Raw genomic sequence first — 18,058 nt, 5'->3', positions numbered from 1 at the left:
CTTTTGTTCTGTAGATCTGCTTGTGTACTTTTGTCCATTTGTTTATATGAGTGAAGTCTGTTTCCCATTGTTTCAGCCGGAGATTAAAGAGTCCCTGAGCCAGTTCATGGCTTACGTTCACATAACAGTGAACGAGATGTCCAAGTCCTACCTGACGTCTGACCGCCGCTACAACTACACCACCCCCAAGACCTTCCTGGAGCAGATCAAGCTCTACCAGCACCTGCTCAGCATCAAGAGGGCGGAGCTGCTCTCCAAGATGGAGCGCCTGGAGAACGGGTTGACCAAATTGCAGACTACATCTGCACAGGTAGGAATACACAGAGCAGTATGATGTGAATCACAGCATAACGCTAGACTATTAGAACGGTACATGATATTCATGTGAATGTGAGTGAATTCATGATATAGCACTGAAAATACTTTACTACATATTACAGTATCTGCATTACCATGTATATTAATCAATATCTTCAATATCTAATGTTCTCACGCTACAATATCTGTCATTCTATTCCATGATTTCACTAAAATCAACACAAATGGTTTCTAAGGGCGTATTCACACCAGGAAGGTCCGTTAGTTCACTTGCTTTGGTCCGGACCAATTTTTTTTCTTTTTTTTTTCTTAGCGCGGTTCGCTTTCACACTGTGATTAATTGCAACCGGACCAGAATTTATAAACAAATACACATGTGCTAAGGTCGTTCAACCATTGGCCGGTAAACGTGTAGGCGGGGTAAAGAATAAGGAAGCCAAAGTCAAAGTTGTCCCACGTAAATATTTGGAAACATTGCGTAGCCTACTGTACTCGTTATTATCCTAACAATATAGTTTATAAAGTTACAGCTTTGCAGAAGTGCTCGAGCGTCAAGACCGTTTGATGCAACATGAGTTTAACAACATCATGCTCGTAATTTTGCAATGACGAAGACGTGCAGCAAAACAGCTGAGAAGGAGAGCTCTCATGTGTGTCCACATTTTAATTGTCCATATATTTATACTAGTACTGTTATTATTATTACTATGCTTACATTTTGTACTGTACATATTTATTGCTGGTCACTAGAATTTAATCTTGCACTGTTGCACTGTCGGACTTACTTGCACTACCAACTTGACACACACCTCAGACTGGATCACAGTATCACAGTATCACAGTACCAATCCACAGTACATTCATGCATACCTTATCTAGTATTTTACTGCTCCTTTAGTCATGTTGATTTGTTGATTTGCTTTTTATTTTTCCTGTTTACATTGTTTACATTGTACTGTATGTTGTGTGTGGTGTCTTAAGCTGCTGGGACCTTGAATTTCCCCTTGGGGATCAATAAAGTATCTATCTATCTATCTATCTATCACTGTCCAACATGCCAAACTAACAGCAGGCCTATACGGAAGACGGAACAGGTAGGAGATGCAAAATCATTGCCAAAAAAAAAACGTTAGCCTACAGCGTACAGCTGTTGTGTTTCACTGAGCTAACCTACATATCCCATAATGCGCGAAAACTACGGGAGCTCGTCAAATCCAAAAAAGGTAGATTTCTGCAACTGGGTCGGATCGAGGTCGGGCTGTTTTCACATCATAAACGAACCGCACCAGGGTTCGATAGGAACCGCTCCGAGACCACCTCCTCAGCTGGGTCTCGGTCCGCTTGTTTGGTCCGCACCAGAGTTCGAGTGATTGTATTCACACCAGTCAAAAAGGTCCGAACCAAGCAAAAAACGAACTTGAGTTCGTTTTAATCGAACTAAACAATGCAGGTGTGAATACGCCTTTAGTCTTTCCTTTGGTTCAGTGAAATAGTTTTGTTTATTATCATTATTCAAATGCAGTAAATCAGTTGAATCCAGATTTGAGATTGTTCTTGAACCCTGATCACCATAATAGACTATGCAGGTAGACTCTCATGCTGTGGTGCTCTGTGCTCTGGTGACAGGTGGATGACCTGAAGGCCAAGCTGGCAGTGCAGGAGGTGGAACTGAAGCAGAAGAACGAAGACGCTGACAAGCTGATCAAGGTGGTCGGCGTGGAGACGGAGAAGGTCTCCAAAGAGGCGGCCATTGCAAATGAGGAGGAGTTGAAAGTGCAGGTCATCGCTAAGGTAAGCATGCTCCTCGACATGTTTCTCTCACAAGAAATAAATGATGTAAAGCACTTTGTGTGTTGCTATTGAGTAGCAATGTTTCACATCGTCACTGCTAGTGCGTGGTAGGTCTTCAGTGGTGTTTTTGTGTGCGTTTGTGTTGTTGTGTGTAGAATGTCGGGGAAAAGCAGAGGTCTTGTGAGGCGGACCTGGCTAAAGCTGAGCCTGCCTTACTGGCTGCACAGGAGGCCTTGAACACCCTCAACAAGGTTAGAGTCCATCTGTGTCTACTTAGGCAGGGTTCACACTGACTAGCGACAAGCAGCAGATTTTCTGTTCACTATGGTTAGGCAGCGGATCAGTTGGAGCGGCAGCACAACACTAGGGTTGGACAAGGTCAGTGTTGAATTCGGTTCAACTTTCAAAGCGTAAGACGAGCGCTTTCAATTGTCAGTTGAGGCAATAGAACGTAGGCTATTTGTGCAACCTAGGAACGAGATAGAACTTCTTATCTCGTTCCTAGGTCTTTTTATCTGAGCACTGCATTAGCCTTGGTATTTCTAGTGTGAACACCGCCATGGGGTATACACACAAAATAGTAGCAACCAGCACTGTATGACAATGAAATATGAATAGGACAATATGATGAATAGTATGTGTCTGTTACAGAACAACCTGACAGAGTTGAAGTCGTTTGGCTCTCCGCCTGAGGCCGTGGTGAACGTCATGGCTGCGGTCATGATCCTGCTTGCCCCGGGTGGCAAGATCCCCAAGGACAAGAGCTGGAAAGCTGCCAAGAATGTGATGGCCAAAGTGGATGCCTTCCTGGAGTCTTTGATCAACTACAAGAAAGAGAGCATTCCAGAGACCTGTATAAAGGCTTACCAGTCAGTTTGTGTCTCAGTGCATCGTTTTCCAAAGATCGGCAAACAGCATTGTGCACTTAAAGCAACACTATAGTTTTTCGTACCTTAAACTAATGTTTCCAAAATAAATTCAGCGGTTCATCAACTCGTAACAGGGTGAACGGCACTTCTGCATTCACTTTGCGGCCCTCTATCGGCTATAACCGCACTATGTAACTTTACCAGACCGGGTAGCGTACCTGTAGTTCGATGAAATGAGACATAAGAAACTTCAAATTTCACTTGCTTTGATGTTGCAATACTTTTATAAAATATTTTTTTATAAAATCATACAACATAGTCTACATTGTCTGTGGACATCGTTATTTGCTGGATAAACAAATACACTGTGCGTGCAACAGAGGAAAAGTGCTTTAGTGTTGCTCTAAATGTAATCAGTCCTCTGGGCTACAGATTCAATTCTTGTTTTGATCTCTCTCTCTCTCTCTCTCTCTCTCTCTCTCTCTCTCTCTCTCTCTCTCTCTCTCTCTCTCTCTGTGTGTGTTCACTTAGGCCTTTTAAAAATGACCCTACATTTGAGCCAGACTTCATCAGGTCCAAGTCGATTGCGGCTGCAGGCTTGTGCTCTTGGTGCATCAACATTGTGAAATTCTACGAGGTTTACTGCGACGTGGAGCCCAAGAGACAGGCTCTGGCCCAGGCCAACGCTGAGCTGGCCGCCGCCACGGAGAAGCTGTCCGTCATCAAGGCCAAAATAGCGGTGAGCAGCAGGGAGGGCATCCCTCTCAGGGCTTAACCCACATAAGACCCGTCTTTCAAATGGGGAACTTTGAAGGAGGCAGGGATGGGGAGGGCAATGAGAATGCCCCCAAGGTCATACCAAGGGGGCAGATGTGCTGCAGCTCCTTGTGCCTTTTGCCATGTGCACTGATCATCATGCTCCTTCAGAAAAGATGAAATACTGAGTCTGATTTGGCATGCAGCGGCAAAATTATTGTTTGTGGTATCTACCAAGTCCTGAAAAGGGTCCTTGCAAGTAGCAATTTGATATTGGATTCTGTCTACCGTAGATGAGAAATGGAAGGTATGGCTCCCTTGACATTTTACATAAGATCACACTTTATTATTCACACATGACACTAATGTAATATGTGAATAAAAGAGTGTGATCTTCCCTTTATACTTAGCAGAAAACAAAACACATACTCTCTGCGGTGGGACGTAATGTCCCGCTTGAATTTGTTTTCATCATTTTTGTCAACAAAATGTAGTGAAATCCAATCACAATGCCAGATTACCTCTGACTGTTCCAGGCATTTGCTAACCACAACATATGCTGTTAATTTACTGTATAACAGATCAGATATCCAGATAAAGATTCATGATTGTTTTTGGAAAAGCTCCTTTCTGTTGCAAACAATCAAAAGCTTTTTGTGAGCTGTGTTCAAATATATTTTTTCCTTCTCCAGCAACTAAATGCCAACTTGGCCAAGCTAACAGCAGCTTTTGAAAAAGCAACATCAGACAAGCTGAAGTGTCAACAGGAAGCTGATGCAACTAATCAAACCATCTCTCTCGCCAACAGGTAGCATGCAATCTCAAATATAATTTAAAAAAATGTATCAGATATTAATCAAGTCAACTACAGTATATTCATGTTTATGTGTTTGTGTTTGACACCGAAAGGTTGGTTGGTGGTCTGGCCTCTGAGAAGGTTCGTTGGTCTGAGTCCGTGGCTGAGTTTAAGATTCAGGAGAAGACACTGAGTGGGGATGTTTTGCTCATCACAGCATTCGTCTCTTATGTGGGATATTTCACCAAGACGTATCGCACAGATCTCATGGACAAGTACTGGCTGCCCTACCTCAATGGGCTAAAGGTATCTCAGAAAGACCACACTCCAACACAACCGTGAACTGATAATCGATTTTAGTTTGTACTGTTGACAATGTGTGGACAAATTCCAGCATCTTGGTTTTCAAATCTCCATCAGGAAATTACTATTACTGCTATTGCTATTACTATTAATATTACTTATTACTGTTATTACTGAACTCAACTTGCTAACTTGACCTCTTCTCCAGGTGCCCATCCCCATCACAGAGGGCCTGGACCCTCTCACGCTGCTGACAGACGATGCTGACATCGCAGCCTGGAGCAACCAGGGCCTGCCGAGCGACCGCATGTCCATCGAGAACGCCACCATCCTGTGCAACACGGAGCGCTGGCCCCTCATCGTGGACGCACAGCTCCAGGGCATCAAGTGGATCAAGAACAAGTATGGAGATAACCTGAAGATCATCAGACTTGGCCAGAAAGGGTGAGCTCTACCATCTCCATTCTCCTTCATCATGCCATATTTTCACCTCTCTCACACTAGTTCTGAGAGAGGGGAAATCCTCCTGTCTCCCTCCCTTGTGTGTTTTCTGTAGTTACTTGGATTTCATAGAGCTTGCTGTGTCTAATGGAGACACACTGCTGATTGAGAACATTGGCGAGTCTGTTGAGCCAGTGTTGGACCCGCTGCTTGGAAGAAACACCATCAAGAAAGGAAAGTAGGTGCCACCAGTACTGATACGCATACAGTATTCGCATACTGATATATTTTAGTGGACACATTATAACACCACCTGAATCTTTGCAGATACATTCGCATTGGTGACAAGGAGGTGGAATACCATCCCAACTTCCGTCTCATTCTACACACAAAGTACTTCAACCCGCACTACAAACCAGAAATGCAGGCACAGTGCACTCTGATCAACTTCCTGGTGACACGTGACGGACTGGAGGACCAGTTGCTGGCCGCTGTGGTGGCCAAAGAGAGGCCTGACCTGGAGGAGCTCAAGGTGAATGACAGTAACTCAAATGTGAACAATTGTTTGGAAACACCTTGTATAAGTTACAAAGTTTTTTGGGGTGGTCCTAAAAAGGGTGTTTGAGTTCCCCACTTTAAACCCTCGTGTTAAAGGGGTCCCACAGATAGACATCGACATGAGGGCGCCGAAACTTTCTGTCACTTGCTGCACACGTCAGTGCTGACATTTTCAACAGACAGCATTCAATTAACAATGGATTTTGTTGAGCACACCGACAAAAAAGAACTGAATGGCAATCTACATGGAGACGACAAAATGTTTTGACAGTCATGTGCAGAGTTGTATTGAAAACGATGGAATCTAATGTAATCGAATGTTGAAAGTGGACTGCGTCGCAATAATGACCTGAGGTAAATGTGTTTTCCAGGCTGAGTTAACCACACAGCAGAACACCTTTAAGATCGTCCTGAAGGAGTTGGAGGACTCCCTGTTGGCCCGTCTGTCCGCCGCTTCTGGAAACTTCTTAGGAGACACGGCTCTGGTGGAGAACCTGGAGACCACCAAGCGCACAGCCACAGAGATCGAGGAGAAGGTCTGACAATAATGTGCCATGCTCTCTCCTCCCTCACTATAACCAACTCATCTTTTGAGAATAGTTTCTGTGCTTTCGATGCTTAAGATCATTCAGGATCTTCAGAGTTGAGAAAAGGTCCATCAATGCATGTCTTTTTCTGATTATTGCATGTTATCCAAAAGTTATCCAATACAAAAGGATGGCACTAAAATCAGCTGCTGTAATCAGGCTGCGTAAAGAAGTACTGTATAACACTTCTATGAAAGTATCCTTTCTCTTCCTTTTTGCCTGTTAGGTGCGAGAGGCTAAGATCACTGAAGTTAAGATCAATGAGGCCAGAGAGAATTACAGACCGGCCTCCATTAGAGCTGCACTGCTCTACTTCATCCTCAATGACCTCAACAAGATCAATCCAATTTACCAGTTTTCCCTCAAGGTACGTGCTGGGATGGCTGACTGTAAATGGAGTCACTGTTGTCTCGCGTTATCCCCAATGAATTCATTGTGACTGGTTCTTCTCGCAACCATAAAAGGGATGGAACAAATCCCATCAGAGTAGTGGCTATTGACTAATAATCTAATTTACTGCTCTGTGTCTGTGTGTGTGTGTGTGTGTGTGTGCAGGCCTTCAGTGTGGTGTTTGACACGGCCATCATGCGTACTGAGCCAGCTGAGGAGGTGAAGCAGAGGGTTAACAACCTGATAGATGAAATCACCTACTCAGTGTTCATGTACACCAACCGCTCACTGTTTGAGAAAGACAAGCTCACATTCATCGCTCAGGTTGCCTTCCAGGTACACCTGTGACTCGTATGGTCATTATGTGGTCAACATGTACAAAACCACCTACACTTCATCATTTTTGTACTTTGCTGGCCTTCTCATTGTTGTCAGAATGTCAATGGCTGTTGTGTCATATCAATAGATTCTGGGAATGAAGAAGGAGATTAATCCTGTGGAGCTGGACTTCCTGCTAAGGTTCCCTTTCAAAGCAGGACTGGGCTCTCCTGTGGACTTTTTGTCCAACCAGGCCTGGGGTGGCATCAAGGTGTGTGAAGAGTTTTCAAATGAGAAGTTACTCACAAAAACGCTGTTTTTTTAGATCTGCCAAGAGTAGACTAGTTTGAGAGTTCAGATGTGACGCCAGCTGTTGGATCTCCTCAGGCCTTGGCTGAGATGGACGAGTTCAAGAATCTGGACCGAGACATCGAGGGCTCCGCCAAGCGCTGGAAGAAGTTTGTGGAGTCTGAGGCTCCTGAAAAGGACAAGTTCCCTCAGGAGTGGAAGAGCAAGACAGGCCTGCAGAAACTGTGCATGATGAGATGCCTCCGAGCGGATAGGATGTCCTACGCCGTCAAGTAAATGGCCGCCACATCCGCAGATTTGCATTCTTCTGTTAGGTGTGTACATTGTCTTTTTTCTTTCTGAGGACACATTACATGTGCTTGACACCCTACAGAAACTTTGTTGAGGAGAAGCTGGGCACCAAGTATGTGGAGGGCCGCAGTGTGGAGTTTGCCTTGTCCTACCAGGAGAGCAGCAACTCCACGCCTGTGTTCTTCATCCTCTCTCCTGGAGTAGACCCACTGAAGGACGTGGAGGCGCTCGGTGAGTTTGCAGACTAAAGGCCCGTTCACACCAAGAACGATAACGATAACGATAACTTTAACCATAACGATAAAAGCATCAACACTGGCCAACGATAAGAAAAGTCTCTCCTCATGTTAATGAATGTGATGGCTAGAATATTATGGGTTCTGATTGGCTGTTAGCTTTTTATCGTTCTCAAAATCGCTCTGAAAGTGATCAACAACGATATCGTTCTTCGTGTCGTTATCGTTATAGTTTAGGTGTGAACGTTGTCATTCATATTAACGAGAGCGATATTTATTTATAGTTATCGTTACCGTTATCGTTCTTGGTGTGAACGGCCCTTAAGACCTGTGCGCAGCTTAGGGTTCTAAGTACCGCGGTTCACCACAGACTCATCTGGTTTAGTTACAGCATACACTGAGAGGTTAAAAGTGTTTTTTTCCGTGCAGGTAAGAAGCTGGGCTTCACCTTTGACAACGGAAAGTTCCACAACGTGTCTCTGGGTCAGGGCCAGGAGGTCGTGGCTGAGGCTGCGCTGGACAAGGCTGCTGTAGAGGGACACTGGGTCATCTTGCAGGTGTCTGAATAGCAATGCTAGATGTATCATGCCAAACAACCAGGAGTGGATGTCGTCTAAAGCACAAGTGTGTGTGTGTGTGTGTGTGTGTGTGTGTGACCTCAGAACATCCACCTGGTGGCTAAGTGGCTGAGCAGCCTGGACAAACGCGTGGAGCACCTCAGCCTGGACAGTCACAAGGACTACCGCGTGTACATGAGCGGCGAGCCGGCCTCCACGCCCGAGAACCACATCATCCCACAGGGCCTGCTGGAGAACGCCATCAAGATCACCAACGAGCCGCCCACCGGCATGTTCGCCAACCTGCACAAAGCCCTCTACCTCTTCGACCAGGTGAGCTCCTCCACAGGCCACTGGCCCAGAGACAGTCCTCAAGATCAGTTAAGTCCAAAGACATCCGAACAGAAAAGCCTTTCATGGCCTGTACAGACTACACGATTTTTTTGTCTTTCACGATTGTCTTTTACGATTGACCATGTCAGACTAGGCGATCCGAGAAGCACAAAATCTTGCCGCGTCTTGGTCGCACATTACACGATCGTAGCAAAATCGTATAGTCTGTACAGGCCATAAGAGAAACCTGTTCTGTACTGTGTAGACTCTAGTGTACAGTCTTCTCTCCCATGTTCATTGGGATGAGTGTGAATGAGGAGATTGCTCACTTGGTTGTGTGCTGCTCTCTGCAGGACACTCTGGAGATGTGCTCCAAAGAGTCCGAGTTCAAGGTCATCCTCTTCACTCTGTGCTACTTCCACGCCGTGGTAGCCGAGAGGCGTAAGTTTGGTGCGCAGGGCTGGAACAGGTCCTACCCCTTCAACAACGGCGACCTCACCATCTCCATCAATGTGCTCTACAACTACCTGGAGGCCAACAATAAGGTGCACCTTTCATGTTCAGCAGTGTTCATGAGTATTTCTGTGTTGTTTAACTAGCAGAATTACTCGTCAATGTCAGTGTTGTAAGGCAGGTTTTCAGTCATTTTTGGACGCAATTCGTCGGGGATTGTGAGCAGCAATATTTGCCATACATCTCGGGTTTCTAGCTTGTATATCGACGCTTGCTCCATTAATTTGTCCCAATATATTTGAAATGGTCCTTTTCTGGGCATCATTCCCACTATCTGTTTATGTCTAGAGCATTCGTCGCATGATAATGGTCGGGAAATGTTTGTAACTTCGTTGTTCGCAGCGGTTATTGTTTTTAACACTGCTACTTTCATCGTTTTTCTGGGAATTGTGCCTGTTTGGAGACGGGTTTTCTTTTGTGGGCTTCGGCTACGATGTTTAGGTGTGACCTCTTTGTGCCATGAACTAGGCCTACTCTCGTCCGAACTATAGTTAAGTCTATGTCTTCGCCTGCCCTTCCTGGCTGTGGAGGTCGCTGTTTTCACTAAAGCTTTTTCTGCGGCGTTTCGTTTTTCAGTTTTGATAGAACTGTCGATTAGACTTGTGTCTTCGTCTGTGCTATCATCTTGTGTGTCGCTGTTTAGGCTAATTGCACTAATTGCGGAGCATTTGCGAGATATAACAGAGCTTTCCGAAGAGGACGTGTCATGTTGTCCTTTGTTTAATTTGCGTTCTAGTCTGTTAATCTTTTTCTCCATTGCTCGACTCTCTTTTGCCCAGCTATGTTTCTCATAATCAAATGCATCAATCTGTGCGTTTAGTTTTTTCAACTCCTCTGAGCGATATCTTTCTAGAGTTAGAACGTTATCCAGAGTCTCTTGACTCTCTTTTATTGCGTTAACGTCGTTGCGTCTAAGCAAATACATAATTGCGGTAGATAGGTCACGGAACTTTGCTTTTGATTGTAATTGTTTTCCTTCCGTGGCATACCATTGTAGTAGTTGTTCGTTATTCCAATATGTTTTAACGCCTAGGTCGTCTAAGCGAACTAAGGTCTGTTCGACGTGTGAACCGACTGATTGCATCAACTCCTCATCTACACTGAGCTGTCCCTGACTTGTGTTTTCTGTTGAAACTTGTCCCCCCATAATCGGATTTTTACGGTCTCCGATCTAAATGGATATGTCGATCCGTTCTATATTATGTGTCTATATGGAATGCAAACTTGTTTCCCTGAATCTTAACATTCAAAAAATAAAAGGAAAGATACTCACCAAAGGAACAGTTGAACCAGGGTAATTGCGAGCGGAAATTCGAGTCTCATTGTGCGGCGCACCGGAGCGACGCACTTGAAAGTTCTGATTCACAGAAATATTCAATCACCAAAATATACGACAATATATTTCCCACTTTTATACGTGTTCTGTCTACGTCCGGCGCTTCGATGAGGTTGAATTGGACTGTAAAAATATCTGAGAAGTTAGATGGCAATTGTATTAGGAATTTCACCAAGAATCTGACTCCATAGATATATTGTACCTCTAATAAATTACCAAATAACTCGTTTGTTTAACTATGGCAGAGAATGGCATGGCACAACTAGACTTTAGAGATATGCAAACTGAGCGAGGAGAATTAACCATTTATTAGGCTCTGAGCCTTAGGTAAAAGTAAAGTATCAGTAATTATCCTTGAACAAAGGAGGAAATGAACTTAACCTCAAAACAAAACAATAAACTTGGACTTAAACCTTCACAAGTTACCAAGTTACAATGCTACATATACCAGATAAAACAATATATCAAATAATGAAAATAACAAACCCCATAAAGAAATCAAAAGATAGATAGATAGAGAGAGAGAGAGAGAGAGAAAAGGCAGGGAGAGAGAGAGAGAGAGAGAGAGAGGGGCAGAGAGGTCAGTGTGACCTCTTGCCTAGACCAGAGCAGAGAAGGAAGAGAGGAGAGTCACTGCAAGAACTTCTCTTTTTCATTCATCCAGCCACCCCCCCACTCAGCAGGACCTCTTTACCTGAAAGTGGGTGTGGCGTCTAAAACTCTATAATATAGTTCTTAGTCCACAACTATGTACAAATACATTAGATTGCAATGACACCGTGATCAGGCTGTTGTCCACATTACAAGTGTTAATTCAAGACCAAACATGGATGTATTACATTTACAACATACATTTTATGAGTATTTCAGAAGTTGTCAATTTGACTTTCACTGAATCGATGGGGGAAGTGTTGATGGCTGTTTGATGGGGTTCCGGCCACAGCCAGCTGAGACAACAATGAGCTATCAGAAGCTCACACAGATGTAAATTAGCAGCAAAAGGCATTCAGCTCTCATCTGCCTCAAAGGAATCTGAAAACCTGCCTTACAGATTCGCCCCCTTGACAACTGAGACACAAAGTTAACAGATTGTCAAAATTAAGGCCAGTCATCCATATTCACATATTTGTCCATAGTGTCCAAAGGAATCTCTCAGAGTAGTTTTCACATTAGTTGACCGAGCTTCTCCGGTCCGAAACAAGTTCTCAGGATCAGGTGAGCATTGATGTAGCGTGGAACATTCTTCTTTGTGTAAAAGCAATCTGGAGTTGAGCAGAATCGTGAGAGTATCGTCTGTCTGCTGTAACATTAGAATATCAATAGTCTTTTGCTTTTCCGATGAGTTGGGCATGTATATAGGGAAAAGACAGGAAAGAGAGAAAGAGCAAAACAAACAAACCAATATACAAATTTCAAAATAAATGGAATTAAACACATTCTGGTGTATCTCAAATTGAAAAAACATTTTTCATAAGATAAATCATAAAAATCATAAAAGGGAAGCAAATTAGTTCATCCCAGCAGTTAAAATTCGAAATTTCACTTGTGTGTGACTGTGTGTATGTGCTTTATCACTTCTGAGCACTGTAAGAAGTCAATATTTTAGCTATAAGAATAATTGTACCACCAACATCTGTCTATGTGCTTTGAAGCAAAACATTTACAGAATCTATGCCCTTTTATATAAGCATACAACAAAGTCAGTATATAACATTTATCTTATACTTAAATGTGTAAGTTATTTTTAGAGTGAGCATGAATGTTAGTACAACTGTCTACGTCCCCTTGGCAGAATTAATTTGGAAAAATGAAGTAAGCATGAGTCATCCCTGACTGTTAAGCGTCATACAGGCATCCAAAATCCAACTCAATAGGGTTTAGTGTTAGTCAATAATCTGTAACATGCACACCTAAGGAATTATCTCTCTATCAGGGGCTTATCTGTAGTCATAAAATATTTTACCTCATATCCATAACTCTTTGGCTCATGGACCGTTTAACGACAACAATTTGTTTATATCAGACTAGGCCTAGTTTTTCACGTAGAGGCTCTTTTGGCTTGGTGATAACAACACTGGTATAAAGCAGGGATTATTTCGTTTGGCTAGCCCTTAAAATGAGTACATATCAAAAAAATGTAAAGAATAAGCATACTACTGGCATTGGTAGGTGCTTTCAAGCAGAAACACTTAAAGGTCTATCCCTCTACAGGGGTATACAACAAAGCCAGTACATATCGTATCATCTTCAAATTAAATAAACAAAAACTCATTGTCTGGATATGTGACCAACAAATTTCTCATCAGAGAAAACAACCTCGAGAGGGCACTGTTACAGGAGATGGCTATGTATTAAAAGGTGTTAAGACCCGGCTGAACAGTCTAATTATCCGTGATGTCTCATTTTTAACTGCAGATTTGATCATAGTGAGAAGTTCATCTTGCAAACCGTTTTGTTGTTTGTGAGGAGGCTTGTTTCGCTCGCGGCGCTTCAGGTAATATGGCGGAGGTTTCCCCAATCCGAGGGTCCAGCATTGTTGCTCGTCATGGCCCACTTTATGGCACGAATTGCAGAATCTGCTCGCTTTGGGTCCGCGTTTGTGGCCTTGTCGTTTCTTGACCAAGCCTTGGCTGTTTGTGTCCACGTGTCTCACTGAGGCCACAGCGCATTCGTCAGGTAGAGGTCCATTTTCAGGAGAGACAGACCTACTGGTGCTTGGGTTGTCTTGCAAAACAACAATGTCTGGGACCTCATTAGAAATATCAGCATCTCTCACATCAGAACAAGATGGCAACGAAGTTGGCAAAGTAGAGTTATCAGAAATATCGGTGTTCACAACATCTTTTTCATCAGTCATTTGCATTGAATTGCGAAGTGTTTCAATTTCGTTCATTTTCTTTTGCAATATTAAAGACACGAGGCCTTCCACCATTGAAGGCTGTATATCACGTTTCCCCGCCTCAGTGCACGCCCAGAAATCATATATCTCCAACTCGCTAGAGTGAATTGTGATTCCTTCATGTGCTAGTTTGTCTAATGTGCCTTTGTATTTTAATGTTGTTCTCCATGCAGATAATACCACATTTTCAGGTGTGTTGTTCCTTAAGAGGACCATAGCTGAGTGAGTTAGCTTTTCTGAATATTATGGTGAAATGTTAACATCAATAATGCGTGCGCTTTTGTCACACGTTTTCAAGAAATGTTAAATTTACTCACCAAATTTCAGAGATCAAATCACTCACGATGATGATTCGCTGCTGTTGAGTAGAGACGTTTACATCTATTGTTTAAGGCGCGGACCGACGTAACTGGAATGCTTGTTTTAAAAGCAGTTTCAGATCACTAAAGGGATGTCACCAACTGTAAAGTAGGCAAAATATACGACAATATATTTCCCACTTTTATACGTGTTCTGTCTACGTCCGGCGCTTCGATGAGGTTGAATTGGACTGTAAAAATATCTGAGAAGTTAGATGGCAATTGTATTAGGAATTTCACCAAGAATCTGACTCCATAGATATATTGTACCTCTAATAAATTACCAAATAACTCGTTTGTTTAACTATGGCAGAGAATGGCATGGCACAACTAGACTTTAGAGATATGCAAACTGAGCGAGGAGAATTAAGCCTTAGGTAAAAGTAAAGTATCAGTAATTATCCTTGAACAAAGGAGGAAATGAACTTAACCTCAAAACAAAACAATAAACTTGGACTTAAACCTTGACAAGTTACCAAGTTACAATGCTACATATACCAGATAAAACAATATATCAAATAATGAAAATAACAAACCCCATAAAGAAATCAAAAGATAGATAGATAGAGAGAGAGAGAGAGAGAGAAAAGGCAGGGAGAGAGAGAGAGAGAGAGAGAGAGGGGCAGAGAGGTCAGTGTGACCTCTTGCCTAGACCAGAGCAGAGAAGGAAGAGAGGAGAGTCACTGCAAGAACTTCTCTTTTTCATTCATCCAGCCACCCCCCCACTCAGCAGGACCTCTTTACCTGAAAGTGGGTGTGGCGTCTAAAACTCTATAATATAGTTCTTAGTCCACAACTATGTACAAATACATTAGATTGCAATGACACCGTGATCAGGCTGTTGTCCACATTACAAGTGTTAATTCAAGACCAAACATGGATGTATTACATTTACAACATACATTTTATGAGTATTTCAGAAGTTGTCAATTTGACTTTCACTGAATCGATGGGGGAAGTGTTGATGGCTGTTTGATGGGGTTCCGGCCACAGCCAGCTGAGACAACAATGAGCTATCAGAAGCTCACACAGATGTAAATTAGCAGCAAAAGGCATTCAGCTCTCATCTGCCTCAAAGGAATCTGAAAACCTGCCTTACAGTGTCAATCCATTGAAAACTGCTCATCTCTTTTATCACAAGCTAATCACAACGAATGTACAGGTCCAAGAACTGTTACCACAATACAGAACAAAAGCATTTCATGAAGGCTGAGGTGATTGTTTCCTGTGCTGTGCAGGTGCCCTATGATGACCTGCGCTACCTGTTTGGAGAGATCATGTACGGAGGCCACATCACAGACGACTGGGACAGGAAGCTGTGCAAGACCTACCTGGAGGAGTACGTGAAGCCTGAGATGCTAGAGGGAGATGTGTATCTGGCGCCAAGCTTCCCTGTGCCACCCAACTCGGACTACAAGGTCAGATGTCCACACACACACCATGAGCAGTGCCCAGTGTGCCCTAGATCAGTGGCTCGCAATGAGCAGACTGATGGAGTTATGGCTGGTGCTTCTGTCACTTGTCTGATCATTTGCGCTACAATGGAATTGTATCATCAAACCGTGGACCGATAGAAAAGGGAAGTAAATGTTTCCCAAATCAAGAAATACTTGCTCATTTGGTGTTGTCAAACATAGAGGCATAAAATCAGGTGGTGGTGGTGGTATGAGTGCGCCCTCAGTAAATGTTTTTATACGCGTCTGTGTGAGAAAAACTGAAACCACTCAAGCTGCACAGGAAACGTTTGTTACAAAATAACAATATTTGATGCAAAAAGCAGACTGGATAATCCACTGTATTGCATTGCATTGTATTTAGTCGGATTCATACATACAGTAACATGCTTAAAAGTGATAGAAACCTAATTGTTCTTTCTGTTTAGTATAGATCTACAAATCAGTGATTTATGCCGATCTGCTCTGCCATTTACCACACACAAAATCTGGTGGTGTTTTCTCACATTCAAATATTCTTGTGGGGGGGTGTGTGGGTGGGTCCTATGACATCAAAGCAGTTTCTTTAACTCTGCCTGAGGCTTTTTGGAATGAAGTCACTTTTTGAAGGTGAAGAAAATGGTGTTCATGTGCTGTGCGTCTCAGGGATATCACCTGTACATCGACGAGACGCTGCCGGCAGAGAGCCCCTACCTGTACGGCCTGCACCCCAACGCCGAGATCGGCTTCCTCACCATCACCTCCGAGAAGCTCTTCCGCACCATCCTAGAGCTGCAGCCCAAAGAGTCCAGCACTGGAGGGGCCGGGGGAGTGTCACGAGAGGAGAAGGTAGCTCACCCCTGCTCACCCCTGACCTGGACCACAGATCCTGGAGCACTCATCCTAAAATGGGCTAGAAACATTGGAAATACAAGCACCATAATAAAAACAGAATACCAGTACTGATATTCTGAAACTGCAGGCTGTAGATGTTTGAAGATGTGTAGGACAATTCACAACATGCACATTTCTGCTTCAGGTGAAGGCCATTTTGGATGAGATCCTGGAGAAGCTGCCTGACAGTTTTAACATGGTGGAGATCGTGGCCAAAGCGGAGGAGAAGACTCCCTTCATCATCGTGGTGTTCCAGGAGTGCGAGAGGATGAACTTTCTGACTATGGAAATCTCCCGCTCCCTCAAGGAGCTCAATCTGGGTCTTAAGGTCCGCATGCAACATTATTGCCTCATTAGCCGCCTATTATGGCTCCACAATTGGTTGTGATATAGCAATCTGCAAATGTTTGGATTGAAGATAAAATTCACAGTCATAAATCCATAAATCCCTGCACCTTTCACCTGTAGGGTAATGCCTTACATTGTGGTAAATGAAAAATACAAAATAGATAAAGAATCAGTAAGAGATCAACAACATAGTCTTTTTTATCATCGAGCCAGCTAAAGTGTCACACAAAGGCCCACATGAAATTTGCCATGTGGGATTACTTGCTGCCTCTTTCATACCTCATCATTTTGAAGGCACGCTTTTTTTTTCTCGGGTGTAATAAGTGTGTTTCATTGTCAGGGAGAGCTGACCATCACCACAGACATGGAGGAGCTGGGGAACGCCCTGTTCTTGGACACGGTGCCCGAGTCCTGGACCAAGCGGGCGTACCCGTCACTGCAGGGGCTGGGGGGCTGGTACGCTGATCTGCTCACCAGGATCAAGGTAAGAGCAGAACAAGACCACGCCAGGTTAGTTTCCTTTCACACAGCCTAATGATAATGGTCTTGTTCTTTGTTGCCACGGGTACGCTGGCGACTACGCCACTCAGTTCGGCACTGTCTATGTCTTTGTGAAGCGCTTTGGGTTGTACGCTGTGCACGTTAAATGCGCTATAGAAATAAAAATGACTTGACTGGGTCGGGTGCCTTTTCCACTACTTCATTTCATCAAATGGTCAAGTTATTGACAGGCCTTCAATTAGAAATGTAATTTGCTTAGTAAATAACAATAATAGTGTTAAACTTGTAATCAAGCTTGATGAACCCCCTCATAGTAATGAAAAAACAACAGATAAACAATGTGAAAGAATGACTTTTTTTCTGATGCTCTATGACATTATTGTCTGTGATTACATTTCAAGTAACAGTATGCTATTTACAAACAAGTTAATGGGTAGTAAGTGAATCCAGGGGATAAAATATTTACAAAAAAAACATGATTTTATTGAAGAAATATGTCATGAGACAGAGAGATGGGGGATGGGGAAACGACCGCAAGTCAGATTCTAACCTGGGTCCCCGTGAGCACTTGAACCCGAACATGACACAGACGCTGTAGCCAGTTGTGCCACAGCGCCCCCAACCCAAAGTATCTTTCTGACTCGACGCCAATCTCTGCCCTCAGGAGCTGGAGGTGTGGACAGCGGACTTCGCCATGCCCCCAGTGGTGTGGCTGGCCGGCTTCTTCAACCCACAGTCCTTCCTGACGGCCATCATGCAGACCATGGCCCGCAAGAACGAGTGGCCCCTGGACAAGATGTGCCTGGCCGTGGAGGTGACCAAGAAGAACCGCGAGGACATGACCACTCCGCCAAGAGAGGGAGCCTACGTCCACGGCCTGTTCATGGAGGGTAGGTTGCAGATCAACTCAAATCAACAGCAA

At 43.7% G+C, this 18,058-nt stretch overlaps 1 protein-coding gene across 1 annotated transcript in view; it reads left to right on the top strand.

Moving 5' to 3' along the window:
- LOC134069715 (dynein axonemal heavy chain 17-like) overlaps window positions 1-18,058 on the top strand; it is a 39,522-nt gene that overhangs the window by 20,270 nt on the left and 1,194 nt on the right. The window contains exons 56-79 of the mRNA XM_062525743.1: window positions 77-310; window positions 1,945-2,109; window positions 2,265-2,360; window positions 2,761-2,978; window positions 3,510-3,717; window positions 4,427-4,542; window positions 4,644-4,836; window positions 5,042-5,277; window positions 5,390-5,512; window positions 5,602-5,806; window positions 6,204-6,368; window positions 6,646-6,786; window positions 6,975-7,145; window positions 7,276-7,398; window positions 7,515-7,708; window positions 7,810-7,958; window positions 8,393-8,520; window positions 8,626-8,853; window positions 9,207-9,398; window positions 15,199-15,378; window positions 16,060-16,242; window positions 16,433-16,615; window positions 16,976-17,119; window positions 17,801-18,026. Of these exons, the coding sequence (XP_062381727.1) occupies window positions 77-310; window positions 1,945-2,109; window positions 2,265-2,360; window positions 2,761-2,978; window positions 3,510-3,717; window positions 4,427-4,542; window positions 4,644-4,836; window positions 5,042-5,277; window positions 5,390-5,512; window positions 5,602-5,806; window positions 6,204-6,368; window positions 6,646-6,786; window positions 6,975-7,145; window positions 7,276-7,398; window positions 7,515-7,708; window positions 7,810-7,958; window positions 8,393-8,520; window positions 8,626-8,853; window positions 9,207-9,398; window positions 15,199-15,378; window positions 16,060-16,242; window positions 16,433-16,615; window positions 16,976-17,119; window positions 17,801-18,026 (4,201 nt within the window). The remainder of the gene's footprint in view (window positions 1-76; window positions 311-1,944; window positions 2,110-2,264; window positions 2,361-2,760; window positions 2,979-3,509; window positions 3,718-4,426; window positions 4,543-4,643; window positions 4,837-5,041; window positions 5,278-5,389; window positions 5,513-5,601; window positions 5,807-6,203; window positions 6,369-6,645; window positions 6,787-6,974; window positions 7,146-7,275; window positions 7,399-7,514; window positions 7,709-7,809; window positions 7,959-8,392; window positions 8,521-8,625; window positions 8,854-9,206; window positions 9,399-15,198; window positions 15,379-16,059; window positions 16,243-16,432; window positions 16,616-16,975; window positions 17,120-17,800; window positions 18,027-18,058) is intronic.

This window comes from Sardina pilchardus, chromosome 22 (assembly GCF_963854185.1).
Source record: "Sardina pilchardus chromosome 22, fSarPil1.1, whole genome shotgun sequence".
Taxonomy (NCBI): domain Eukaryota; kingdom Metazoa; phylum Chordata; class Actinopteri; order Clupeiformes; family Clupeidae; genus Sardina; species Sardina pilchardus.
The sequence above is the reverse complement of the archived record's forward strand: the minus strand, read 5'-3'. Positions and strand labels throughout refer to the sequence as shown.